This window comes from Syngnathoides biaculeatus, chromosome 9 (genome assembly GCF_019802595.1).
Source record: "Syngnathoides biaculeatus isolate LvHL_M chromosome 9, ASM1980259v1, whole genome shotgun sequence".
NCBI classification, from domain to species: Eukaryota; Metazoa; Chordata; class Actinopteri; order Syngnathiformes; family Syngnathidae; genus Syngnathoides; species Syngnathoides biaculeatus.
In genome coordinates this window covers 126,392-153,009 of record NC_084648.1, presented here as the reverse complement: position 1 = coordinate 153,009, position 26,618 = coordinate 126,392, and the positions used below count along the sequence as shown (strand labels likewise).

Here is a 26,618-nt window from a genome sequence, read left to right as displayed (position 1 = left end):
GTCGCGGGAATGCTGTAGCCTATCCCAACTACGTATGGACAGGAGGCAGGGAACTACCTTTAACTGGTTTCCAGCCAATCACAGGCCACATGGAGACAGAAAATTGTCGCGCTCACACTCACAACTAGGGGCAATTTATCCATCCATCCATTTTCTTTGCCACTTATCCTCACAAGGGTCACACGGAGTGCTGGAGCCTCTCCCAGCTGTCAACGGCCAGGAGGCGGCGTACACCCTGAACTGGTTGGTAGCCAATCGCAAGGCACATCGAGACAAACACCCACACTCACAATCACACCTAGGGGCAACTTAGAGTGTCCAATTAATGTCGCATGTTTTTGGGATGTGGGGGGGAAACCAGAGTGCCCGGAGAAAACCCACGCAGGCAGGGGGAGAACATGCAAACTCCACACAGGTGGGGCCGAGATTGAACCCTGGACCTCAGAACTGTCAGGCCAAAGTTTTACAGCTGCTCCACTGTTTCGCTAACAAACATTAAAGGTTTTGTGTTACCACTGACTGCTATTTACAAATGTTCATAAACCCTGACGAAAAACAGCCCAAAAGTATGATGCTTCCTCTACAATGTTTCAGTGGACATACAATGTTCTTGTGGTGATGAGCAGCATTGTGTTTTGGGCCAACATCTCTTTGAATTATAACCAAAATGTTGAACACTGGTCTAGAGAGGGAGTTTGCGGTTTTTAACCTCACTTCACTAATACGCCCACCGCCATTCTCAGAAATATTTATTGGGCAGAAATCTTTCCATCCTGCTGAGGTTGTTAGAAGTCCATCAAGGCTCTGATCAAAGGCTCTTACAGTGGCCATAAACTGTCCATGGTCGATAGGCTGTGCACCTCTGAAATAATGGAGTCAAAAAAAGGAAACTCGACTTGTGCAAACATTTTCTCATCGTAGTAAGTAGTTAGTGGCAAGTATTTATTTTCAGGAACAACAACAATAAAAGGTATAGTCACTACTAGAGGGGAAAAGAATGTTGCTTCTCTCTGCTGGAGGACAGTGAGTATTGCAGAAATATGAGAAGGTGTTTAATAGGCAAAGTTTGAGACAAATGTTTTTAATTACTTTTGAGAAACTTTTGAAGTGATACATTGGCTTGACATAGAATAATTTAGATGTATAGAATACCCGTCACGCCGTGAACTACTGGTGAGCACATCTTCCTCACAGTTCTGAGGACATGGGTTGAAATTCAGCCTCGCCTGCATGAAGCTTGCATGGTGTCCCCCAACTTGTGCGGGTTTTCTCTGGGTACTCCGGTTTCCTCACACATCCAAAAACCTGGATTGTAGGTTAATTGAAGACTTTAAATTGCCAGTATGTGTGAATGGTTGTTTGTTTATATGTGCTCTGTGATTGAATGGCCATCAGTTCAAGGTGTACGAGCCTCCTGCTCAAAAATACCTGGGAATGGCTCTAGCACTCCCGCAATCCTTGTGAGAATAAATGGCTCGGAAAAAAGGATGTATGGATAACCTTTCAGAAAAGTTTCAGATCTGCTGTCACAAGATATTTCATACTCAAACAGCAGGCTTTACCCTTCAAAGTGGGCCAGATGATCAACTAGCGCATCCATAGAGAGATCCTTCGGTGTTTGCTACATTCATTGTGCAGAGGTGAGCGCTTTGAGAGGACTTGTGGCTGCTTCACCATTGCACCTTCTCACATGCCCTAAGCATCTAGCAATTTCTGGCTGAGGATAACATTCCAAGCTGGAGCAACTTCCAAACTCACCGAAACTGGCTGGAGGTGAATATTTTACAATTCAAAGCGGGTCACGAGGGGACCTGTTTTCAGGACGTGGACAACATCAAGATTGCACCGTGAATGATCTCAGGATGCTTCACAGATTGCATGAACGTATGTCAGAAAATGTCTGGGAAAGTAAAGTGGCATTCTGTGCATATAGTGAATGCCTTTTTCACTAGTAAACCAAATGAGCATAGTGTATATTTGCAATTGTTATCGTAAGAGACTTTATTTGCATTGAGTGTTTGCAGGCATGGGTTGTTCCTCTTTTGAATGAGAGGCTGACTGATGAACACAACACCTGATCTTTACTTCATGTTCTCAGTTTTCCGCGCCAGAGACTCCAAAGCAGTGAACATGGTGTCAGGTGCTTCAGAATCCTCTAGATGAGACATGGCACAGAAGAAAGGCGGGAAGAAGTCCATTGGATTGGTGATCCCAAGTACCCAGTTGAAAGTGCTGGAAAAGGAAAAAAGTTGGAATTGTTCATATTTACATTTTGTCAGTGGTGGTTCCATGTCTTTCTATGGAAGTCTATTTTGGTAATTCTGCATGTTTCACAGTCATTCAAACAATTTTTTATTGTTTCAGAAACTGTTCCAGGCAGTCTAGCTGTGGAATTGTTCCTGCCTTTTCAAATAATGTGCGTGTAAACCTCTGGTTTCTACAGTGGGTGCATATATGTTTTTTTATTGCCGACATGTTCCCCTCGATTGTGGGGCACCTAGTCCAAGTTATCCTCTGCAGTTCCCACCTTATAGTGGTCCATCCACTTGTTGGTGTGAAGCCAGTGAACGTCATGGGGATGCAGCCAATCTCCGTGAAGACGCTCATATAGGTGCCTGAGCTCATCAAGTATGTAAATGGTTCAAGTCAAACGCAGTTGCCCGAATAAGAAACACAAGGGCAATTCTTTATTATTTATGGCTAAACATTTAAAGATTAACACACTATGTTTGCACACACTATTTTCTCATTTGTGAATGAAGCTGTAGTTGATCTTTTGTTGGTAAAAGTAACATGCTTATTAACCCACTCCATTACAGGGCTTTAAAATTGCTGAAGTCTACCCTGTAGATGGATTAATACAAAAATGAATACATTCAAATTGTGAACTTTGCTGCATCAACAGACAGATACACCCCCCCCCCACACCACACACACACACACACCACACACACACGATGTGCTCATGTCACAGATTCATCAGTATTTTTATCTCACCATTGCCGGGCAGGGTTCCGTACCAGGTGTTGACCAGGACACCCATTCCCCAGGAGGAGGAGGAGCCGAGAACGGCCTGACCCATCAATTTAGCGTCATCAGGCACTTGCATGGGAATGAAATCTGTGCTTAGATGCCTCTTCTTGCAAGAAAGTTTGCTCCAGTCTATCTCATAATATATTTTCTGAAGAAAATGAAAACATGTTGACCATGTAAATGATACATAGATATTGATATGTTGCCTTTGTCAAGTTTATGAAATCGAATTATGAACAGTTCCAAATACAAGTCACTGTTGAAAGAAAGCCTTAAGGCTTCCACCAGAAACCAACAAAATGCTAGGAAAAGGCTACTAGAACATCTGACCTTAATATTAAATAAGGGCACTTTCAACCAAAATCAGAAGACCCCCACATCGCCACTTACAAGAGGGCATGAAAACTTGTGAAACCACATTATCTCAGTTGTTTATTTTTACTTGCGTGCTCAAAAAGACTTGTCTTTTCAATTGAGTTGTGCATGTTTTACGTTACATTAATTGTGGGTAAAGTTTTGAAGTCTTTGCCTTATTTTTTTGTATCATAAAAACCTAGTATTTTGCAGGGTGTGTAGATTTTTATTTACACGATTTACTGTACACATAATATGCTATAAAATGCTTTTACTAATACGAAAAACTCCAGTTAGTGTTTCTGTAGATTAAAGCACACCCCAAAATGTATTTTTAGGAAGATTTGTCACACAGACCCAAATACCTTGTTGAAAAGCATCAGCTGGTCCACAGTGACAGTTTCATTTCCAACCAGGCCAAAGGATCGAACACGAACCTTCTGGCCAAAAGCATCATAGCTGATTGTTCCTGTGGACGTAAAGGACGTAAAGAGCCCGTCGGGGCCCAACTGCGAAGAAAAAATACATTTTTCTGGACACTAAAGGAAAACTGTATCCCCAATATATCTGTCTTGTTTAAGTGTGTGTGTGTGTGTGGGGGGGGGATAACTTGCAATGGTCTGACTTACCACAGACACCCCACCACTCATCAGAGGGGGGCTCACTAAAATAAGCATAGAAATAAATGGTTACAATGACCAGAAAGAAGTATAGCAAATGAATTTTTCCAGCACATTCACCAGCCACAACATTAAACGCACATCGGCACAGTAAAACAATCAATACAAGAGCTAGATCAAGACTTCTGTCTTTGCACAATGATAAACATAACATTAATGTCAGTGTTCATTGACAACATATTTCATTGCATACATAACCCTTAGTGTTCTTAATCAAGGATTTCAACTGGTGTGCCATGCAACTGCAAAAATAAAAGCACCTGAGAAATATATATATTTTTTAATAACCTGAAAACAACCTACAAATTGTCAAACTAGCAAAGCTTTTTTTTGGCCTCTGACAGGACAAAAGGTTCCCAACCTCTCATTTAGCCAGTATGTCTACGTAATTCATGCTAATACAGTGCAAATTTCTATCCAGATAAAATGTATTGTCATTGTACAGTACTGTCCATTCCAATTCTAAACCATTTAGGTAGAAGCATCACGTTACAGTGTCGAGCACTGACTCACCACAATGTTGGGGTTTCTGGGCTCTGGCAGTTGCAAGCAGCAGGCCGAGAATGGACAAAACACTAATGATGTTCATGTTCAGAGGCTGCAAACACCTTTGCGTCTCAGAGTGTGTCACAGTGTCTCCAAATATACCTGACCACATCTGGAACGGTCCCATCATAAGCTTCCACCCATGCTGACTCTTAGCTCTCGATAAAAAAGGGAAATATTAACTCAAAATGCAGGCAGACATGCCATGTATCACAGGAGTCCCAACCCACATGCTCAGTTGACTTTCTGGAGACAACTCTTCATTAAATATTAATCTCACATCCTCAGCCCTATTTTCGTGTACAGTAATTGAATATGAATATTTTTCTACAAAAAGAAAAAAACAACAACAAATGAAATACATTCGAACATACGATAAGCAGTTGTGAGTGGAAGTCAACACAGATGGAAAACTCTCACATTGTGAAGACATCCACCTGCTCTCTTCTCATTGAATTCTCAATGATATCTGAGAAAAGTAACATTTTCACCACTTTTTATAAAGGCCAGTTCATCATAAAAAAAGGCTACTGCCGTTCCTGAATAATGGGAATGAAAATAAACTAACTTCAACATTCAAAAAATGGTGACGCTCAAACACACAATAAAAGGTAAACTGCAATATCGCATTATGCATGTTTATTTTCCAATGTGCATATTAAATAATTCTTAATCTTTATCTTCTGATGTTTGCTACTTCAGGATCTTAACATGAATAATGAATTAAAATCAAGTATTTGATGAGCAAGGGATATTGTCACCATTTCAGGTACCATTCAAAGCAAATTAAAACCCCCATCACAACTTAAGGGGATTCACAAAAATACACAAATTAAAATCAGTAGCTCATAAAGTCAAACCAGTTTAAAAAATAAAAAGACCTAGCAAATAAACTGTTCATTTTTTTGACATCACCTTTCTTTGGATGTCGGTTTTACAACTAAGTATCAGAAATGTACACCTCACATAAATGTATGACTATCAAAACAAGGTAGTCCAGATCATTTTAGTTTAACGAGGTGATTCTTAATCAGCGTGCTTTTGATTTACTCGTACAGTATGACCATAAGCTACAGGGAGATTCTGTACCTTCAAGATGAAAATGGACATTTTCTGAAAAAAGGGGTAGAGGGATGGAACACCTGGATATTGGCTGCATTTTGTCACCCAAACCACTTGGATCACTTGAAGCAGCCCAATCAATCCAAAGTTCAAAATTCTCTCTTCTCTTCTCTTACAATTACTAAAAGCGAGCTGCCAGTTTTCAATAAACTAAATTAACACTCACTTACTGGTCCATCGTGTGTTTTGTTTTTATAACTTCCTTGCAGACACATTTGAAAAAGGCCCAAAGTCCTTTTCTCGGCTTTGACTTTAAATATCCAGTTCATGGTCTTCGGAAAACTTACAACCTTTCCTGATGTGACTTGAAATGCTTTCAAAAAGTGAAAAATGTAAAGCTGTCAGCAGCATTTTATTCCTCCTGCAGTTTCTGGACATAGCCATCTTCCAGTGTCCTGGTACTACAGTATTTCAACATTGAGGTATCCCAGACACACACACTGCATATAAATACTCTGGAGGCATGCAGTAAAGTGTAATTCCAACCATTTCTTAGCCAAACACTGTTGTGAAAGGTCCTCCTGTGTGGGTTTGGTTATTGGAGTCCTTCAGAGTAGGAGTACTGGAGCCAGGAGAGTGCTTGAAATGAGAGGGATCCTTTAATATCCATTTTTGAGAAATCCGCTTTGCTCCTTGTGGAATTGAAAGAAACAGACACTTGTGGTTAAGTCAGGGGTGCTGAGACAGCTTTGGGGATGAGTTCAAGATTTATTTAAAAAAAAAAAAAAAAAAAAGCAATTCCAGAAAAATCTGGAGTGGAGCACATTGTTGGTTTGCTTGTTTCTTTTTTGGCCCTTGATGATCCACTTCAAAATTTTCTGCTGTAGCTTTTTGTCAGCAATCAGAGGTGTCACTTGTAAGTTGCTTGCGTTGCCTCACAGATTTCTCCTCATCCTGTACAGCAAAACAATGTTGTTCGTGTCAAGTGCAGAGGCTGACAAGACACTACTGCTCTTTCTGTGGTGCAGAATAAGATGATAATTCCTCAAGCGTTATTGATGCGATGTGATTATGACCCATAATAATTCAAACTATTGTGTGGAAATTGTTGTTTAATCATGAAATAAATTAAGTGAGGCATTGTCGATTCCGTCTCCGCTAGTCCTATTGAACATCAGCTTCGAGAAGCTATTAAGCTGAGCTAAATCAGTGTTTGATATAATGTACACAATATACAATATTACTACATCAGAGTATATCATAATATAGCATGTAGAATCCCTTGGCTTTGGAACCCTGCAGAGTTCTCTTTACTCTTTAGCCATTAGAGTTACACTCACAGTCTGGAAGATTCCGTTTGGTCCCCACTCTCCGGGGGACTGGTCCTCTAGGTCGTCTGCCTCTTCTTCCTCCTCCTGCCCTTCCTCCTCTCTCACAGTGTCCATCCCATCCTCCTCATATTCCGTCAGACAGTCCGACTCCTCCGCTGAAAGAAAAGATTTAGAAGAGATATTTTCGCGATAAATTATGAAGTGGCTGAACCCACCAACATCCATCTAATGTCAGGGGCTTGCTCTGCTGTATTCCAATAAAAAAAGGGCCTAAATTGTAAGCCCTTATTTATTATACCAGTTACAGGGAAACACACCGTAAAGAGCAAAAACTGAATTTAAAACATGAATACTTCACCTTCAGCAGAAACGTAGTTTTGGACTGGCTCTATTCTGGATACAATCTCTGCAAGATCTGTGAAGTCAGCTCCTTGACATGTGCATGACTGGGAAACATATTTTTTTTGCATCATTTATTCATGTTGATATAATCACAGCAGTAAAAAAAAACAAAAAAGACCTAAACTATGTAGTCTATTATTAGTATGACAAAATATTGGCGCATGAAGATTACAAGGCTTTTGTGACAGAATCCTTTTCACAATATTTGTTTTAGGGTTGCCCACTTGCTGGACTCTGAGTGTCTACACAGTCACATAGAGCATCTTAGGACGGTACTTGTAGCTCTCACATCAACTCTTTTGCTGTCATTGTAGTCAGCCGATCGGTGGTCCCTCAGCATGTTTTCAATGATGTCACCTCGGGCCCATCCGGTGAACACCAGCTTACCGTGCTGGAAGCCCACATCCTGAAACAGCACAATATAACAATAGGAGATGTTTGGAATGAAAGGAAACAGAAATGCTTTTGTTCAATCGTGAATCCCTCTTAGTATGGTGAAGTGGTTTTCAAACCGGTGGGGTACGCTCGGGGGTGTGTGTGTGTCGGGAGGGGGGCAAAGGGCAACCATCATGAAAATGTTTCATTAATTTAGACCTAGCTGTAAAAGTAAGTTTCTTTCGGCTTGTCCCTTTAGGGGTTGCCACAGCGTGTTATCTCAGATGAACGCACATATATGTTTGGCACAATTTTTACGCCGGATGCCCTTCCTGATGCAACCCTTCTCAGAGAGTAGAGGCCCCAGTGGGATACGAACCCACAACCCCTGGTTTACCAAACCAGTGCTCTAACCACTGAGCTTTAGACCTAGCTGTAGTTGTTCATAATTTTGGAATGTGGGGGGGGGGGGGTAGATTTCATCTCCAAAAAATGTGGGTGCACCCATAAAAAGTTTGGGAACTACTGTATTTGGTTTGGTGTATCCATGGGAGATAAATTAGATTAGAGCGGAAGGAACAACAAAATAGCCATAATCAAAACCCTGAAACCACTGCCATGTATATGAGGATGTCAAAACAATTGTTCAGGATGTGTCAACAAGTACTGAAAGAGGATAATCCCATGAATAAACTCACATAAATCTCATCAAACTTTCCAAAGTCCATGGTCTTGAAACGATCAATGGGCGGTCGAATGTACTCGCAATAAGCACTCTTCTTCACCACCTCTAATTGCCGCACACAAGACACGTAGGCCAACCGAGACTGGATCTCTGCCATATCTGGCACCTAGATGAGGTCGTTAAGATTATAATTGCAATGAAATCACTGGATAAGTGACACAAATAGAGTACGTCACCGCAGCAACACAATGATTGGAAGTTATACATTCACCGCGGTCATCACAATGCTGCCAACTCGAACGCACCTTGACTTTTTCAGCCCAGGGATTGATTCGTTTCCACAGCAACCACCAGCCAGACAGACAGTCGCCATAGTTACAGAGGTCTGTCTCATCCTGGCTGCCCACGTCGATGGCAATGACTGTTTTGGCGCCCATGTTCCTCGCAATATCCGCTGTGATGTCCACAAGGCAAACACCAAAATCGAGCCGCAGATAAAAGATAAAGTTTCCGTCAATACAAGCTGTATTCTAAAGTCCCAAATTAAATGAGCTCAAACCACCAAAAGGATTTGCAATAGGGAATTTTATGCCAGTTAGTGAGTAACAGTATCGAAAATTAATGCACAGATGAGAGTAGAGCGATTGAAATTTTTGTCATGAAGTGTCTTGCATTTAAAAACTGGGCTTCATCATTGTGGTGGCGCTGAATCCATTTAAAGACAAGAAGCACAAAGCTCTGATCCGGTGTCACGAAGGGCCATAAATACTCGATTGATCAAACTTGTCATTGAGGGGGAAGACCAATAGTTAATCAATAAAAGGCTGTTGATTTCACAGGACCTAAAGTCTGCCAGGTCCATTTTTAGAGCCACAGAGTGCCATATTTCACAAGCCTTCGTGACAACAATCTGTGGAAGATGAGACACGATTCCCATTTCAAACAGAGATTTGCAGTGTGGAGCTTTGTGAAATGCGGCTGCTCTCTTTTATCAGGATGACACAGAATAACAAGAAGGTATTTTCATCCGCATAACATTTTGGACTTCAGAGACTCTTCACATCTTACAAATGGAGCTGAAATGTACATCTTTGAACAATGATTTGCAGACCAACAAACTCAAATCATTTTTCCTCTTGTTGAAATGAAGCAAAGGCTAATTTTGGAACAGAGCAAGACACACTAGGTTGAGTGGTGTAATAATTTCTAAACATTAACCTATGGACCAATATCACACGGTTTTCCATTCCAACATTAATTGCAAAATAGCATTGACATTTTGAACCGTGTTGCTTTGTTTTAAGAATAATGCACATTTCAACTGAAGGCATTAAGGTCCTGATGTCATAGTGAATTAGTCTCAGCCAGTCAAGGAAAGAGGAACAAAAGTTTGTTGATTTTGCACATATGTCTGGATGTAGGAATGTAAAACTAAATGATTCCAACTTGAAACCCCCAACATACCTCCAATGTTCAAGTTTCTGAGACTAGTTTGAGAGGCAGATGTAATGCTTATATGCTACAGCACCATGTTTTATCATGCAGCGCCCAAGAGCAGACTTACCCTCCTCATTGAATGCGTTTGACAAAGACTGTTTTTTTGTTTTTTAATGGAACTCTAGAAGAGACCGTTCACCGTCAAACCAGCCTTGTGTTGTCAGCATGACTGACATCTTTGAGGGGAGGAAAACATAACTAGTAGATAGTGAATAAACACTCTGTACCCAGTAATAAAAACTGAGATGATGTCTTTCTAAAATGTATCTGAATCACTTTACAAATGGACCCAATGGAAAGGTGGTTTGGTTAGCAGAACTGATTTGGTGACGTGAACGTACCCTTATACGCTGATCTTAGCGGACGTTAACGATGCCTGGCATTTAACATACTCACCCATCCTGTTTAAATAAAAAAAAAAAAAACACCAACCTAGTTTCTCTCAATCCACTTTAAGACATCCTTCTGGGCCAGGGTGTCGGTGGATATTGACAGAGTGTACCACCTTTACTTGCCTGGCAGGTTGTTGATGTAGCCACCATCCATAAGCAAGTTCCCATCTTTGGGGTCGCAGAGAGGCGGCAGGTACCCGGATAGGGTCATGCTCGCCCGAACATAGCGCCACAGAGAGCCTGGCACACCGGGGACGGAAGTAGGGAGGAGGAAGGGGGGAATAACATCTCAATTTTTGCTAAGAGATTCATGTTAGTGTCGATGCAGACCACAATCCCAACACCAGCAAGAGAGAAGACGATCCCTGCAAAGTTTGGGACTGTAGTTCTGCCCGCCTTTACACTCTGCTGTACACCAAAGCAAACCTCATTACCGTGCACAGACATCCATTGTGATTTGTGCGGTAGGTAAAAGGCAAATGGCAGCCATAGCAGAGGACCAAGGCTGTACAGATCTCCAAACTGTGTCACACCAATAGCACATTTACTTTTAAATCATGAAAGCAGCAATATCTGGAAAATGAAGGTTTGGTCTAAATCTTAACGCTGCAAAGAATTCAAAATAGTAGCCATTTTGTGACAAGTTTGAAGATTGTGCTAAAGAACAACCAGCCTGCCCAATTCTGCAGTACTGTTCAGTACTAGCAGGGAGCAGGAGGAGAGAGCTGCATGGGTTGGAAGGATAAAGAGCACAGCAGAGATGCGACAGGGTGTAACTGTGCGTAAGGTATTTGTCCATAATTGAGAAGAGATTTTGGAGGCTTTAAAACCATCTTTGCAGAGTTTTCTTTTTCTGTCTTAATGAAAGGTCATTCTCTATTTAATACACGTTACAAATTGGCAACAGCAGGGTCCAGAACACTTAATTCCAGATACTTGAACCCCCCCACCCCCCAAAAAAAAAAGATAATGCAAGAGACCTTGCACATTTATGAAAATGCAATGGAAACTAAATTGAACAGCGGGGGCTGTGTGTCCCGATTGCCGATTGGCCATTAGATTGAAGCATTTTTTATTGAGGTCATATGCACAGGTATTACTGTGCAGTACAAAACTATTGTTTTGTAGTTTTTTTTTTTTTTTTGGATGGCCTAAAATGCTCAGGATGGTACAAAGCTATTATAAATAAAATTAAAAAGGCTTGAAAATGTATGAAAGTTTCTAATTTTACCCAAATTTACCACAGCGGTGAGCTTGGTCACAGCGACATTATTGACGTTCAGTACTCATCATAGTCAATTGGTATTCATGAGCCCTGAGGAATTAGCGTGCTTCCTAGTTCTAAATCTGTTGCAAAAGTGAAACGGCTTGTCAAAAAAAAATAAATAAATACATTGTTACTGTACAAACTCCAAAGACTTGTGTTTTGGACTCCCTTAGAGTGAACGCCGCAGTCATGGTGCTCTCTCTATGCTCTGTGTACAATCGACTGTAGCATAGTAACCATCGTCATGGCTGAAACGTCAATACCCCACATTCCACATGGGTACCACGGAGGGATGGGAGTATATCTGTGACGCGGCGGCACATCTGATTCGAGCGTCTGCCTAACAGTTCTGAAGACTTGGGTTCAAATCCCGGCCCGTCTGAAGAGTTTCCATGTACTCCCTGTGCCTGAGTGGGTTTTCCCCGGGCACCCCGGTTTCCTCTCACATCCCTAAAAACATGCATGAATTGGACATTCTAAATTGCCTCTAAGTGTAATTGTGAGCGCGAATGCTTGTTTGTCTCCTTGTGCCCAGTGATTGGTTGGCAACCAGTTAAGGGTGAACCCAGCCTCCTCCCCGCAGATAGCTGGGACAGGTTCCAGCACTCCCGTGACCCTTGTGAGGATAAGTGGTTCAGAAAATGGATGGAAATATCTCTGACCCAGAAATACGTCTGCTTGCATATCGCCACAATGCTAGTATACAACAGCGGATTAATTCTTTGTAAACAGTAGTTTAAAATGACACATTGAAGCTACTGTATTTTTTGATACATTGTTCAGTCCAGATGGTCTGTTTTATCCAAGAGATGTTATATCAGTCTCCAATTTATTGAGGTTCCATTGTACATTTATTGAATAAACAAGACCCGAACTGGCATACAAATAGAACCAAGCAAAGACAGGAGAGGAGACAGGTTTAAAAAAAAAAAAAAAAAAAAAAAAAGAGTTACTCGAAGGTGTGACTCAAAATGTTGCATCAAGTAAAGATAGACTAAGAGAAGAAATGAAACAGTGGTAGTTTCTTAAACAAAAAAAGAAAACCTCCTCGTGAAGAAAGAAGACACATTTCAGCCCAACGACAGGCACAGTTATCCAAGCCAAAACAATATTGTTATGTAGACATGATCTAGGGCTGTACCTCGTCCTGAGGATGCCAAAGTAGTACACAAAACTGAATATAAAACTATAAACAAAAACTTATAACACAAAACTGTTGGCTTTCATTTAACCCAGACATGACACTGTACTATATGATAACTATGCTCAAATGTCAATGCAAATATCCAAAAATGTCAATGCAAATATCCAAAATAAAAGCGGCATTGTACGATGTACATAGCCTGTTAACCATCCATTTTCTGCAGCGCTTACCTTCACTAGGTTCATGGGTGGACTGGAGCCAATCCCATGTGATTTAGGACGAGAGGCAGGGTATACTGCGGATCGGTCACCAGCCAATCCCAGTGAGCACATAGTATTGACAAAATTATTTACACTCACAATTATTAGACAATTTGAAGTCTCGGGTGAGGAAGCCAGAATACCTGTAATAAAAACACACGCAACCACGCAAGAACATGCAAACGACCCACAGAAAGCCCGTGATCCCAACCCTTACCACAGAATACAAGGGAGCCACGCTAACCATTCGTACACTGGGTGCCTCAGCTTTTGAACAACCCAACTTTAAAAAAAATACAGCCATTACAGAATATGGGGAGGTTGGCACAGATTTAAAAGCTCTCAGCCAATATGACAAAACAGTGTAACACTCTCCTAGACACACTTTGTGTAGTTGTCTACAAAATCATGTGTGACAATGTGGGGCCAATTAAAATGTTTTATCTTCAATTGGGAGAAGGGCTAAATGATACGTGAAAACACGTGAAGGTTTTCTGTGATTGACTGGAAATGGGCAAAAAAAAAATTATAAAAATCCTGGAGGCCAGGCCTAAATCTTAGGATGAATTCATTTGAAGAAAAAAAATCTTTGTGAATTGAATTGTAAAAAGAAAACCCTTCACAGTAGAATATTGACTTATTGATTTAATTTCATGCCTTGTAAAAATGTAATACTGTATAATGATGCTCTTCACAGTAGCAGTAGCACTGCTGTCAGTGTCAGATGAGTACAGAAATAACGTAATGACACGAGTGATACTTTTCATCACAAAAGATGTGAGGATAAAAATGGTTCAAATGGTAAAATTAAATTACTATATTAAACGTAATGTTATTATCAATTACAGTATGTGTCAAATTGATTCATTTCTGATTTGATAATCCATAAAAGTTTGCCGTAGACTCCCACATGACTACTTACAGTAGCTACGTATAGCATTGGTTCGAGACAGCTCCCACGAAAGCCAATGTGGGGTTCGCAGCTCATGCACTGATGAGGTAAGACAGCGTTGACATTGACCATGGAGACTTTAAATGTACGTCGGGGTAATGTGTGTGCTTCAATTCGGTGCCAGACAGCATTGGGTCTTGTCCCCGATGTGTTGCTCCCTGCAACCAAGAAACCCTATGCGGCTGACTACTTGGGCAGCAGCAGATGGACAACGGATTGAAGTATTATAAGAAGCGAGGGGGAATGGGGATGCCTAAAAAAAACCTAAACCATTAATTCTGTTCACACACAGCAAAATGTGTGCGCTTACTTTAACTTTTAACAGAAAGGACTTTTTTAATTTTGACACGGGCAGTTTTGATTCACCAGCAGAGCGAACGTGGGCAAGATTCACTTTGTCACATTCCGTTTCAATTAGCCACTGGCGTGGTCGCGAATGGGCAGGGCGAACTTATCAGGGGTGTTCAGGCACTGAGGATTTTCCTGCTTAACTAATTCTACCTCTCATCTCTCAACAATTAAAAATCAATCCAAATATATTTTTCCTTCAACACACCAAAAGCGATCTTTAATAACAGAAAGATTATGTATTTATTTTTTTCTCCTCAAGCTACTTCAACACCCTTGAGTCTCTGGCACCCCCCAGAGGAGGCATGCTGCACACTTTGAAAATCACTGGGTCAGATAACATCTACTACATGGAAGCATCCACATTATTGATCCAAATTCAGAAATGAAATTTCAAAGGACACACACTGGAGGGCGAAAGCAGCAATATGATCACACACACACACACACACACACACACACACACACACACAGACACACACACACAATTAAGAGATTAGTTTTTTTTTCCCCCCAAAGGCAAATGTACTGTACATGTGAGAGCCAATTGAAGACAATGAACTGTCCTCCTGGCCATTACTTTCTGCAAGATGATACTCAGGTGGACACAATCTAAAAGACTCATCTATGAACATAGTCTTTCCTTCCAAACCATGGGCTCCCCAAGTCTAGCTGGTCAGGAGAGTGGGGTTAGTTAGGATCAGGAATGAATGGGGAGGGAGAGCGAGACGATAGCCGAGCCACTGTTTGTCGACTTTGAGGGTGAAGGAGGAGAATTTGATGTGCGGGTGTTTTTTAAGATCTGACCTGGGACATTGTTTACATAGCAACCGTCCACAAGCAAGTGGCCATCCTTGGGGTCGCAGAGGGGAGGTAAATAAGGGGTGTAGGAGGCGCTGGCTCTAACATACCGCCAGACGCAACCTGTCAGGAAATTGAGATGGAGGAGGAACACATCAAATATGGGTTGGACTCAAAGTAGCAGGTGGAAAAGAGAATGAGAAGACAGTGTGAAAGGAGAATACAGGAAGCTGCCATGGGCATGAATGAATGGCAACATGTTGATCAACCGTATTTACTTAAGGCTAAATAAAACACTAAGTGTTTTAACTAATTGATCACACAATAGCACAGTTACACTTTGACTTAGTGACTCTTAAAAGAGTAAAATGCAAACGGGGCCTACAATCAGTCCAATGCGTGTAACTGGATGCCATGTTAATTTAAAGTGTTTATAATGAATAATACTAGCCTTGTTAGCTAACAAGCAGAAAGAAAGAGAAAGGTGAGTACAGTAGTGTGTGAGAATGGTAATAGAAAAGAGTTAAGTACGGAGAGCAAAGCAAGAGAAAGTCCAACGTGTCATTAGGTACCATTGGGCCTTTCGCTTCAATCTTCAAACTAACGTGAAAAGAAAATTAACCAGAGAAGGCTGGGTTTCTTTTGAGTTTCAACACATCTACACCCCATTGCAGAACTTCAGCGGATGAAAGCTAAATATGAAATCTAGATTATGACACGAAGAGAAACCAACCCATCCCAAAATAAATAAATAACATTAAAAACGATAAATAAATACATTGAAAAGCCACTGGAAGCACTGTAATTCTACTACCCCAAGGGTAGGGACAGACATTAATATAATGACAGAAAGGACGAAATGAAGTACAATGAGTGAATGAAACATGCTGTGGTACCATTTTAGCGGGAAAAGGTTGGGATGGGGTGTTCTGGAACCTACATGCTGATATGGACATGGGAGAATTAAAAAGTATTGAGGGGAGTGAGCAAGTTATTCTTTTCCTGTTCCAAAAACTGGATAAGCAGCGATTGACTTTGGAACACAGCTTTTTAAAAACAATGACAAGATAGCCACTTTAATAATTGTGTTGATTAAGTTAAAAAAAAGGTAAGAAATTAAAATTTGAAATAACCAAGGAGATGAAATAGAAATGAAAGAAGCTGGTCAAATAAAACTGGAACAGTGAGGAGAGGGAAAGGATTTGCCTCAGCTGTTAATATACATGCCACAATACAATTTGTATTACAAAATTATGCATTATATTGTCCTGAAGCACTCTGGCCTTTAAACCCCTCACTTCCAGCATGTTTCAAGGTAAAAACAACTTTACAAAAATAGTTTCTGATACTCGTTAAAGAATACTCTAATTAAAAATATAGAACACCACTGTGATCATTTATACTATACTGGATTTGTGGGGTGAAGAGGGCAGAGAACCATAGTACTTTAGTCATTGTTAGTGATGATGCATATTAGCACATATAACCATACAAGCAGAGAAACATCTAAATATATTTTTTTTCCCCTGTCTGTCGAAAAATTCTTCAAAATCATTGGTTGTGGCACCCCTCAAACAGCATCATGGGAATTCCTGCATTATCTGTATGCATTTGATTCAATTTACATTTTTGTTTGGAGTGTGCCACAGTTACATATAAAGCTGAAAGCATGCCAGAGTCACACTAAGATTTTTTTATAGCAAGGACTTTGCAGCTTCAGTTGACTGTATAACACAGTTACAATAAATACTGTAGGTCTATGTTATTTTACCTCTGACTGGCTTATTCAATATGTGGAATAAGTACCGTACTTGTGAATGTATTTTTCATAAGATTTTTACGCTGAGTTTTTGACACTAGAGAAATCCAGCATGCTTTTTCCGCGGGCCTTTTTATTCAAAAAAAGGCATCTGCTGCCCGAAATTGCCTCAAGTTTGAAGCCAAAATACAAAGGAAGGACGCTCCATTGTCCTTCTCATTTAAACAGCTGTCACTTACCATCCTGGTGAACACGCATAGCAGATGCTGTGATATCTGTAGTGACGTTGAAATATGGCAGCCACAAATCCTGAGGACACAAATTTTTTACCCTCATCTTAAACGTACTAAAATCCAGTACACTGCAAATCACCTCAGCTTGCTTGTCCTGAAAAACTTTGTAGATGCTGGTGTTGAATGCCGAGCCGGAGAACATGGAGGTGATGGGATAGGTCAGGTCCAGGACTGTTTTGAATACAGAGTTCATGGCCTATTGAAAGAGCAAAAGACGGCACTTAAAAATCATATATATTTTTGACAACTACCACAAGAGTGGGATATTAACTACATGCTGCCAATAATCATAGACCACCCTTTTTTTGTCTTTCACTGCTATCAGGCAGAAAAAAAAAAGTTACAAAACTTTTCAGGAAACCAAAACAAACATGTTTGTTGAGCCAATAACGTTGCATCCTCAAAGAGGACAAACCATTTTCAACACTTTAGCATAGTCAGTCATTTGTACACATGTATAAAAAAGTATGCAAGTAAATAAAAATACATGGGGACTGACCAACAGTATCGTTACTGACCAAATTTGAACAAGGGAGGTTTGGGGCTGATGCCACCACTTCAAATAAATACTAACGTGCAAAAAAAAATGTTCACAAAATCAAAGAGTTATAAAAGTTGTGGCCCATGTTTACGGCCGACAGCGAAAGTGAACATGGTTAAACTAAAAGTGTGAAATGCATTCTGACAGGACACATATTATAAGAAAGAAGAAACGACTACAAATCCAATCATACAGAATGCCAGCGGGTTCCAATTTCTGAATAGCATTATAAATACGAGTACCACACCTTTGACCACTCTCTAGCTCTCTGCTTGGTTCTGACAGCACTTCTCTCCTCAGCGTACAGCGCACCAATAAACGAACCAATAGATGTTCCGCCAACAATGTCAATGGGAATCCCCGCTTCCTCCATAGCTTTAATGACACCCACGTGAGAACAACCTCTGCAAAAGACAAACACAGGACTGTCAAGATGTTGCAAATGTACAGGTAACACTATGCACATTCCGAGTCACTGCTCACCTTGCCCCACCTCCTCCCAGCACAAGGGCTATGCTGTTACCAGTCAGCTCTCGGGCCAGCCGAGAAAAATCACTGTGTCTATCAGCTGTTTTCTCAAAAACCTTTTCGTAAACGTCTCTCTGAAAAACACAGAAGAGGTATGGGAAAACTTTGCAGTAGCACCAGCTTCAGAAATAAAAAGTTGAATATGTGAGATACTGTATACTATAAGGTGTCTATTTGGTATCCCGAACCAGTTTGCTGGGGCTGCGTCTGGAAAAGACCCTACGAGGGCATTTCAGGTGAAGATGCCCTGAGCACCAGCTACGCATGTTAAGCCACTCAACTGTCCTGGAAGGACCAGGACTATCCTCTCTGTGAAGAAGTATGAGCTGTTTCAATGCACGGACTGCTGTGTTCTCCAGCATCTGCTCCAACTGGTGGCAAATACAAAAAGTTGAACAGGACATTTGCACAAGGAATATCACATGAAATGAAAATAAACTTTTTTCCACAGTATTCAAATTTTCTGGTATTCTGCTCTTCCTGTGACACAACCTCTCCTAAGGTAGGTTCCTGCTCTCCCAAGCCAACAATAAGGATGCAATCTGCCTGCCGAATGCAGCGCTGAGTCCATGGCGTCATACTGTTGTCTGTCTGGTACAAGACAATTCGATTGATGTCTTCCTGCTGGGCCAGCCAGCCAGAGAGGCGGTACTCATGGATGCTGGTGGATAGGAATAAAGGGTATCACTAGCTACTGTAACCACAAAGGCAACAGCAGAGGGAATAGTTCCAGTAAGAGTCAATGAGACTTATGGAATTATATAATTACAGTAATATTAACACAAGTTCAAATATGAGGCAAAATAAGATCTGACAGAGAAGATGCTGACCTGTCTAATGCAGATGCTCCAAGTCGTTCTCTGATTATGTCACTGGTCAATAGCAAAGTTGGCCCTTGAAGGTAGAAAAGTTAATTTTAAAAGTAAATATTATAAACCATCAAAATGATAATATTTTAGCGGGAGTTTGATCACTGAAATCATAAAGGCCTACCGATGGCACTGAGGGCATGGCTGAGCTCCAGGTTGAACGCATTGATTGGCACTTCATCACATACTGGTAATACAGCCACAGTAGAAAGGTTGCTGGCAGGGTTGGTTACATCAGCACTGGTGGTCATACTTGGAAGACTCAGGGTTGAGCCTGCACGTGACCCAAGCAAGAAATGTCAAAATCTAAATCTAAAGGGTTATTTACTGTGAACGTGTCAAATTGACATCCAATCACCACAATGTGCATCGTCACTATATTGTGTAGGAGACCTGAGAATGGTCCACGACCCTGCTGAAGGTTCCCCAGAATTTTCTGGCCCAATAAGTGGATCAACCTCGTCACCACCTGATAGCAAACAGTGACATTCAGAAACAGTTGAGTAAAACAACAACTACAAGTCAACTCCATTTGTACCTGAGGATATCTTCTTTTTATGTTGTTGAGTGTTCCCTCGGGCAGCTTGACCAGTTCAGTGTCTCTTACAGCATGCACAGTGGTTGCTCTGGGCTGTCTGGTCAATGCCTCCACCTTAACCATATGGACATTCAAGTATATAGATAGAATTTTGGGGCATAATAGTAATCATTATATTGCTATGGCTTCAAGCAAGTGCTCATCAGAAGTTTCATCGTGTTGTCACCAGCATTATTTTTAAAAGGTTACTGGCAACACGTGTCAGAATTAGCTCATTTTTTTACAATGCTTACAAAACTTCCTAATGTAAAATGACAAATGCAATGAAAAAACAAATCAGCAATTGTGAAAATGGTCCTCCATAGTTTGATTTCATGAATGGAAACAGGTATAGAGTGTGAACTATCATATAGAGAAACTGATCAGGATTAAAGTGTGTGTGTGTGTGGGGGGGGGGGGGGAGTCTACACACCCCAGTTCAAATGCCAGGTATTATTACTGTCCCATTTTTGAAGCTGCTTATCCTCACCAAGGCTGCAGGAGTGCTGAAACCTAACCCAACTAACTTTGGGTGAAAGGCAGAGTACACCCTGAACTGGTCACCAGTCAGTCACAGGTCACATACCAACACCATCACTGAGTGGCAATTGATCTCACGTTGACCGCACCAGTCAGGCATGTGTACCACTACAGCATCAGTTACTGTCAGGTATTTATATTTGCAAAAAATAAATAAATTAAAGAGACCTAAAGAAATCATTTTTAAAAAAAAAAATTCACTTTTAATGCGACGTATAAACTGTACAACTCAGTTGAACAACTAAATGAAATATTTTAATTGATAAAAAAAACTAAATAACTTGTGTAAATATGCAAAGCTTTAAACTAAAATGTTCATGCAGCACCTTCGATCAGTGTGACACATTCTGCAAAACCTGTCCAAATCTGTCAGATTGCGAGGGCATCTCCTATCCACAGCCCTCTTCAAATCATCCCCTACCCTCAGTTGTTGATTTTTACTTTCCCTCACTCAAAGATGTCAGTTAGATGTCACAATAGTGGAAAAAGACTTCATAATTACTCATTTTGAAATTAGCAAAGAGCTGGCATTTGAACAGCTCCATGCAAACTTTTTATATCCACTGTATAGCAACCAAAGCTTCACTATGAGGAAACTGAAGTCTCACCACTCCTATGAGGTCTCCTCTTCCGTATTCCCCTACAAGCTCTTTCTTGCCATTTGCCTTCCGGATGACTGAACGCAGACGTCCGTTCAGAACAATATATGTGCAGTCTGACCGATCATCTTGTCTGAATGTTTGTAGGCAAAAGAAATACTGTATTACATGATATCTTATATTAATTATGATGGGGGGAGGGGACTTGACAGTAATGCATGCAAACCAGTAAAAGATGGACAAAAGTACCTGTAGAGGGCTCTACCTGCTTCCACAGCCATCCAGTCAATAGCAAAGTCCATCTGTCTGACAAATGGTGACATCCGGATGGCCACAGTGTGTGCTGCACTCAACACCACACTGGGCTGCTCCCTCATAATCCTGTGAAATAGAGCCACATAAAATATGGTTGTCATGGAAATCGAAAGCTTTAAATTATGGGTCAGTTCAAGTTTTTAATAATGCTTCATAGAACTCTTATGTACTGTTGCAGTATTTAGTGGACATTAGTGCTTCCTTGTTAAGATTTGGACAGGCACAATACTTTCAGGACAGCAAGTAGTTTTCAAAGGAGGCCTACTCAAAAATACTCACTCATAGAAATCCGATTTTGATATCTTGAGGTAAGTACAGTCTCGAATGGCCTTAATGGTGAAAATGAGAGGCTCGCCAGTAAGCACAGCGAGCTGTCCCACCATCTCTCCTGGGTGGGTCACAAACAGGCAGACAGCTTCTTGCTTATTTATCATCCGCTGATAGACATGCAGGCAACCAGACAGAACAAAGTGCAGACTCACATCCTTGGAAAGTGAACAGAGGGAGGGAAAAAACAAGCAAGCATCATATGATTTAATTTTGTCTACTTGTCATTACTGTTATTAGTATTTTGCAATTTTGCTTTCTAAACGAAAGACAGACTCCATCATTTGCATGATGATACTTACCTGGTCTCCCTGTCTGGCCAAGACAGCTCCAGCTTTAGCATGATGTAAGGTAACTTTTCCATTTAACAGAGAGGGGTCCTAGGACCAAAAGAACAATGTCAAAAAGTATTTGTAAAAATGAGAAGAAATAAGCAACACTATCAGATTTATTCATGAGTCTAAAAAAAAAAAATCCAACAGTCTGGGCTTAGAAAGTGAAGCATTAGCTACTCACTTTGAAACATATTTGTTTCTTCAAACTGATAAATCACAAATGGAATGGGTTTTAGTTGAATGTGTTTGTCATGAAGCTCTTCTGTGTGGGTGTGGGTCCTTTTCAAAACATAGAAATGTCCAGTACAATTTCTCTACAGGGGGCCTCCTGATGTACCTACTTTTAGCATGAGAATCCGTAAACAGATGCCACAGGCTAATTTATGCTCATTCATGCAGTCAGTGACTTGTCATTTCTCAGTCAATAAAATAAGCTTTTAATTTGTCAGTATATCAGGTGGAATTTACAAAATCACATTGCAAAACAATACCTTTTCCCCATTTCCAATAGGTTTGTTTTGACCGTAGATATGAAAAATTGACAGTCCCCTGAAAAATGCCCAGTTTTGCACGAGCATGATTTAAAAAAAAATTACCCTGAGCTAAGGAAAGTATTTGTTATTACCATTCCAGGAATTCAATGCAAAATAGCGACTTTAACAGATATATACCTCAATCCTCATAAGCTTTAGGACCTCTTTCTGAGCTTCCTCAAACAACGCTGAACTGGATCGACAGGTTATAGTTGTGAAAATATTGTCCACTCCTGTCTCTTCCTCTGGATAAAGGTATATCCCTGAAGGAACCTCATCCACAGTCACCTTCCTCTCTCGCTGGTCCTGTGAGATTGACTGTCAATGATGCACACAATGTTTCATTAGCCTCAATTGATAAATTATTGACAGTAATGGGCAGTGAGGGAATCTAACTTGTGACATCTAGTTTGTTTTTAAATCACTTGCACAGTAACAACAGAGTCAAATTTGGTGATGCAGAATAATTAAAACTAAAAATGTATCATTGGTTAAACAGTGTACAGTATATCGCACTGACCCGAGTAAAATTGGGTGGGGTGTTGCCATCTTCTGCAGACACAGATATCCGTCCTCTTTCATATGCCATGTCAAAGTCTGATCTCAGACCTTTCTGTATAGCTGCATAGACAGACATACATTAGACATTTTAGTCCAGTGTGAAGAGATGTCCAAGCAGGATTTGGCTACAGGCTAATAAATATGGTATAAAAAGTTAATACAGCCTGTTCAAAAACTGATACCTTATCTGCACACTGCAGCTTGTTGAAGACATCCTTATTACACCACTCACTGTACATCTCATCCACAAGAAACTCTATTTGTTACAGGCTGGGCGATACAGCCAGATAAAAATGTGGAAATTTTGCATTTTACAAAGATTACAATTTTTTAACAACCTACAAAAAAAATATAAATGTCTATTGCTTCCTGGGACATTTATTTTTACACCCAATGTTTCATAACAACAGCTTTTTATTTTTAAAGTGCTTCATACATCATCTACAAAACATTCCACAACAATATTATATGGCAGTATTTATCAAACAATTAATATAATTGTGTATAATGTACATTTTTTCAAAAAAATCTTCAAAAGTCAAGTGTGTATTATACATTGATATATTAGTAGTAAAGATTAGAAAATTATTTCACACTGAAATGACGTATAAGCAGATATCTGTTTTACAACATCCATTAATGAGTTTTAAACTTTTTATAATAAACTTTTAAACCAAACACTAGGGTGTCACACAATATTATACAAAGTACATTAATCCATCCATTTTCTGAGCCGCCTATCCTCACAAGGGTCGCAGAAGTGGTGGAGCCTATCCGAGCTATCTTCTTGGCAAGAGGCAGGGTACAGCTTGGATTGTATGTCCTGCTTTATATTATTTATCAAACCATAAAAAGATAGATAAATAGATGGAAAAAAACAGGTTTCCAAAGTATCAGGATGTGGGAGTGAGATAGTATTTTAAAAGATCACTCTCTTGTTCGGGAGACGTTTTTATGTGTGTAACTGTGTGTAAACTGACTGGACAAAATCTCTTGGTATCCTGAGCATTTAGAGATTCTGTCACTGGAATTTGGGAGCTAATATTAATTATATTTCCAAATTTTTGGGAAATTCCTGTTCTACCATGAGTATGCATCAGTGTACAAATCAAGATTCATAAAGACGTGAATAATGCAGTTTCATGTGAATGAACTTGACTGGCCTCTATAATCCTGACACTATAGAACACTTTTAGATAAATTAGGTCAGCGACTGAGAGCCAAACCTTCTTGTCCAACATCCGTGTGTAACCACATAATTGTGCTTCTGGTAAAATGGTTACAAATTCGCATAAACGCATTTGTAGACCTTGTGGAAACCCTTTACAAAAGTGTCTAAAATGTTATAATTGCAAAGGTTGGACCGATGACATATTATACACTATGGATTAAAAATTGGATGTCACTTAAATTCATATCTGAGTCAAAGCAGGTAAGTGAAATTTTTTGGTAACGGTGTATGTGTGCCTTGGCTTAAAAAAATGTAGCGCTGGTAGATATGTTGGATGGATGGATATACCGTCTTGGTTGATAAATTTCTTGCTAAATAGTAATCCCATATCCCTTAAATATAGTGTGTGTATATATATATAGTAATTGAATTTAAAAAAAAGCATTATATGAAACGGAATTTATGTGTTATGTAGACAACTTGTAAAAACCTTTCCACTCACGCACATTGTGTCTGAAGAATTTCACAGTAAATGAAACACAACAAAGAAAAACACCTCACCAGCAATATCCACAGGCATGGAGATGGTCCTACTCAGAGTAACTCCATCCTTTGCTTGATCTGCTATTATACACACCAAAAATGACAAATGAACAGGCCATCAAGATTTAATGTTGAAAAAAGAAAAAAAAAACACACTTAAACCAGAAATATGTAACTGACTTTCTCAATTTCGCATGCTGGTATGTCTTGAAATACAATTCAAAGCCTTCAAGTCTCATTTCCTTACCAGTCAAATCACCTTTTATTGCAGCTTCGCGTTGCTCCTCAGGCACTGTCAGGCTGCCAAAGCGCTTGCCGTGGCGGATGGGACTGGCACGGGTCGGGTGAGGAGATGGAGGGGGCTGACGTGACGGATGCAATTCCTGTAATAGTGAGTACGTGAGTTGAGTGATTCAAGACAGAGGAAAGAGGTAAGTTAGACCTCTAGTAAATATGTACAGGGCTGGTGGGTGTGTTATAAACTCACATGGCTGAAGAGCTCGTTTGTTAGGCCCAAGTAGTTGTGCAAGGCTAAAACTGTTACTCTCTGAAGACGAACCATGATAATCTGAAAGAGGGGAGCTTGATGGGTAAAAGAATCCAAACCACAACTGGTGTTTGAAGTCATACATTGAAAGGACCCAAACTCGATCCATAAAAAAAAAAAACGGAAAAACGTGGCACGATGCTTAGCTAATTAAACATACTGTGAAAGGAATTAAAACATCAATCCAGAAAGAATAAACTTCTCACCTGTACTACCCGCACCAAGCTCTCAGGGTACTTGTCAAATATAGACAAGAAGGCCTCTACTGGTAAACGAAGAACAGTGGAAACCTCAGCAGCCCGTGCCGACACTGTCCTGTAAGGTTTCTGGTGGCCCTGGAGAGATAGGAAACAGAATTATTTTAGATGTGCTTAAAAAGAGGTTGACTATCGTTCATTTTAAATAATCAGATTATAGGATTAATGTAGGTATGTAATTAAAAGATAAATATGACAGTATGGCAGAATTGATTGATGAATTCTGCCATTTTTGGAAAGAATTTAAAGCCGGAGGAAGCTAATCTGCTACTTGTTTTTTGCCACAACTTTTACGAATGATCGAGTCAGTATTTCTGCCCTTGCATGTCAGAAACATGGCAGCAACAAACCGTAATGACATCCAGAATGCTAAGGAGGCTGTGGACACTGTCTCCAGGGAAAACCTCCTTCACCACACTTTCTTTGCCATCCTGGGAGAAAAGAGTCAGGAGAGGAGACCACAGCAGCACATTGAATTGCAAAATTCTTAAATTATGAGCTCAAAGCCAAGCAAACAAGAGCAACAACCCTGTAGCCTTCTGTAAAATTTTTCCCATCCCATTCCTGTGACAATCTACCCCAGGGGTGCCCAGACTCGCCGCAACTGCTGTAGAGAAAGCAATAGAGAGACCGTAAATTGAAGGCTAATCTGCGAGAACACGCCTTTATGCGCGTGCGATCGACATATCTGCCACAGTTGAATCAAGTGACGAGATGGATGATGGGCTTTTTTTTTTGTTTTGTTTTTTTGGCACGCCATCACGCAATCGACCAAAACTGCCTCACGATGACACATTGAGCCCCCCGATCTACCCGAACATAAGAGTGCCTAAAAGTAAGGAAAGGAGTACATTGAGATGCGACGTAGGGAAAAGGTAGAGGTGGCAAAGGCTAAACAAGAGGCATATGAAGACATGTACACCAGGTTGGACACAAAAGAAGGAGAAAAGGATCTCTACAGGTTGGCCAGACAGAGGGATAGAGATGGGAAGGATGTGCAGCAGGTTAGGCTGATTAAGGATAGAGATGGAAATGTGTTGACTGGTGCCGGTAGTGTGCTAAATAGATGGAAAGAATACTTTGAGAAGTTGATGAATGAAGAAAATGAGAGAGAAGGAAGAGTTGAAGAGGAAAGTGTGAAGGACCAGGAAGTGGCAATGATTACTAAGGGGGGAGTCAGAAAGGCACTACAAA

General features: G+C 40.4%; 2 protein-coding genes across 11 annotated transcripts in view; both read right to left on the bottom strand.

The window, feature by feature from the left end:
- Positions 1 to 923: 923 nt before the first annotated feature.
- Positions 924 to 5,097, bottom strand: LOC133505989 (ependymin-2-like). Its single transcript, XM_061829623.1, has 6 exons — positions 4,581 to 5,097; positions 4,017 to 4,051; positions 3,753 to 3,896; positions 2,998 to 3,181; positions 2,528 to 2,615; positions 924 to 2,232 (listed from the first exon to the last, which is right to left on the bottom strand). The coding sequence occupies exons 1-6, from the start codon at positions 4,741 to 4,743 to the stop codon at positions 2,082 to 2,084; spliced, it is 765 nt and encodes a 254-aa protein (XP_061685607.1). The 5' UTR covers positions 4,744 to 5,097; the 3' UTR covers positions 924 to 2,081.
- A 140-nt stretch (positions 5,098 to 5,237) lies between these two features.
- The window catches only part of pnpla6 (patatin-like phospholipase domain containing 6), a 31,058-nt gene continuing 9,677 nt past the window's right edge, over positions 5,238 to 26,618 (bottom strand). For 4 of the 10 annotated variants that reach the window (XM_061829614.1, XM_061829613.1, XM_061829615.1 and 1 more), the window contains 29 exons: positions 25,775 to 25,855; positions 25,374 to 25,502; positions 25,108 to 25,188; positions 24,868 to 25,003; positions 24,639 to 24,701; positions 22,866 to 22,966; positions 22,484 to 22,663; positions 21,780 to 21,857; positions 21,430 to 21,635; positions 21,085 to 21,216; positions 20,845 to 20,968; positions 19,658 to 19,771; positions 19,513 to 19,588; positions 19,244 to 19,393; positions 19,081 to 19,144; positions 18,743 to 18,911; positions 18,439 to 18,621; positions 18,206 to 18,324; positions 17,970 to 18,126; positions 17,261 to 17,377; positions 17,128 to 17,197; positions 15,136 to 15,252; positions 10,481 to 10,597; positions 8,774 to 8,922; positions 8,482 to 8,634; positions 7,698 to 7,814; positions 7,365 to 7,452; positions 7,016 to 7,161; positions 5,238 to 6,629 (listed from right to left, as the gene is read on the bottom strand). In XM_061829614.1, coding sequence (XP_061685598.1) covers positions 6,570 to 6,629; positions 7,016 to 7,161; positions 7,365 to 7,452; positions 7,698 to 7,814; positions 8,482 to 8,634; positions 8,774 to 8,922; positions 10,481 to 10,597; positions 15,136 to 15,252; positions 17,128 to 17,197; positions 17,261 to 17,377; positions 17,970 to 18,126; positions 18,206 to 18,324; positions 18,439 to 18,621; positions 18,743 to 18,911; positions 19,081 to 19,144; positions 19,244 to 19,393; positions 19,513 to 19,588; positions 19,658 to 19,771; positions 20,845 to 20,968; positions 21,085 to 21,216; positions 21,430 to 21,635; positions 21,780 to 21,857; positions 22,484 to 22,663; positions 22,866 to 22,966; positions 24,639 to 24,701; positions 24,868 to 25,003; positions 25,108 to 25,188; positions 25,374 to 25,502; positions 25,775 to 25,855 — 3,477 coding nt within the window. In that variant the 3' untranslated portion in view covers positions 5,238 to 6,569. The remainder of the gene's footprint in view (positions 6,630 to 7,015; positions 7,162 to 7,364; positions 7,453 to 7,697; positions 7,815 to 8,481; positions 8,635 to 8,773; positions 8,923 to 10,480; positions 10,598 to 15,135; positions 15,253 to 17,127; positions 17,198 to 17,260; positions 17,378 to 17,969; positions 18,127 to 18,205; positions 18,325 to 18,438; positions 18,622 to 18,742; positions 18,912 to 19,080; positions 19,145 to 19,243; positions 19,394 to 19,512; positions 19,589 to 19,657; positions 19,772 to 20,844; positions 20,969 to 21,084; positions 21,217 to 21,429; positions 21,636 to 21,779; positions 21,858 to 22,483; positions 22,664 to 22,865; positions 22,967 to 24,638; positions 24,702 to 24,867; positions 25,004 to 25,107; positions 25,189 to 25,373; positions 25,503 to 25,774; positions 25,856 to 26,618) is intronic. The other 6 variants (XM_061829616.1, XM_061829618.1, XM_061829619.1 and 3 more) reach the window with 6 other exon arrangements.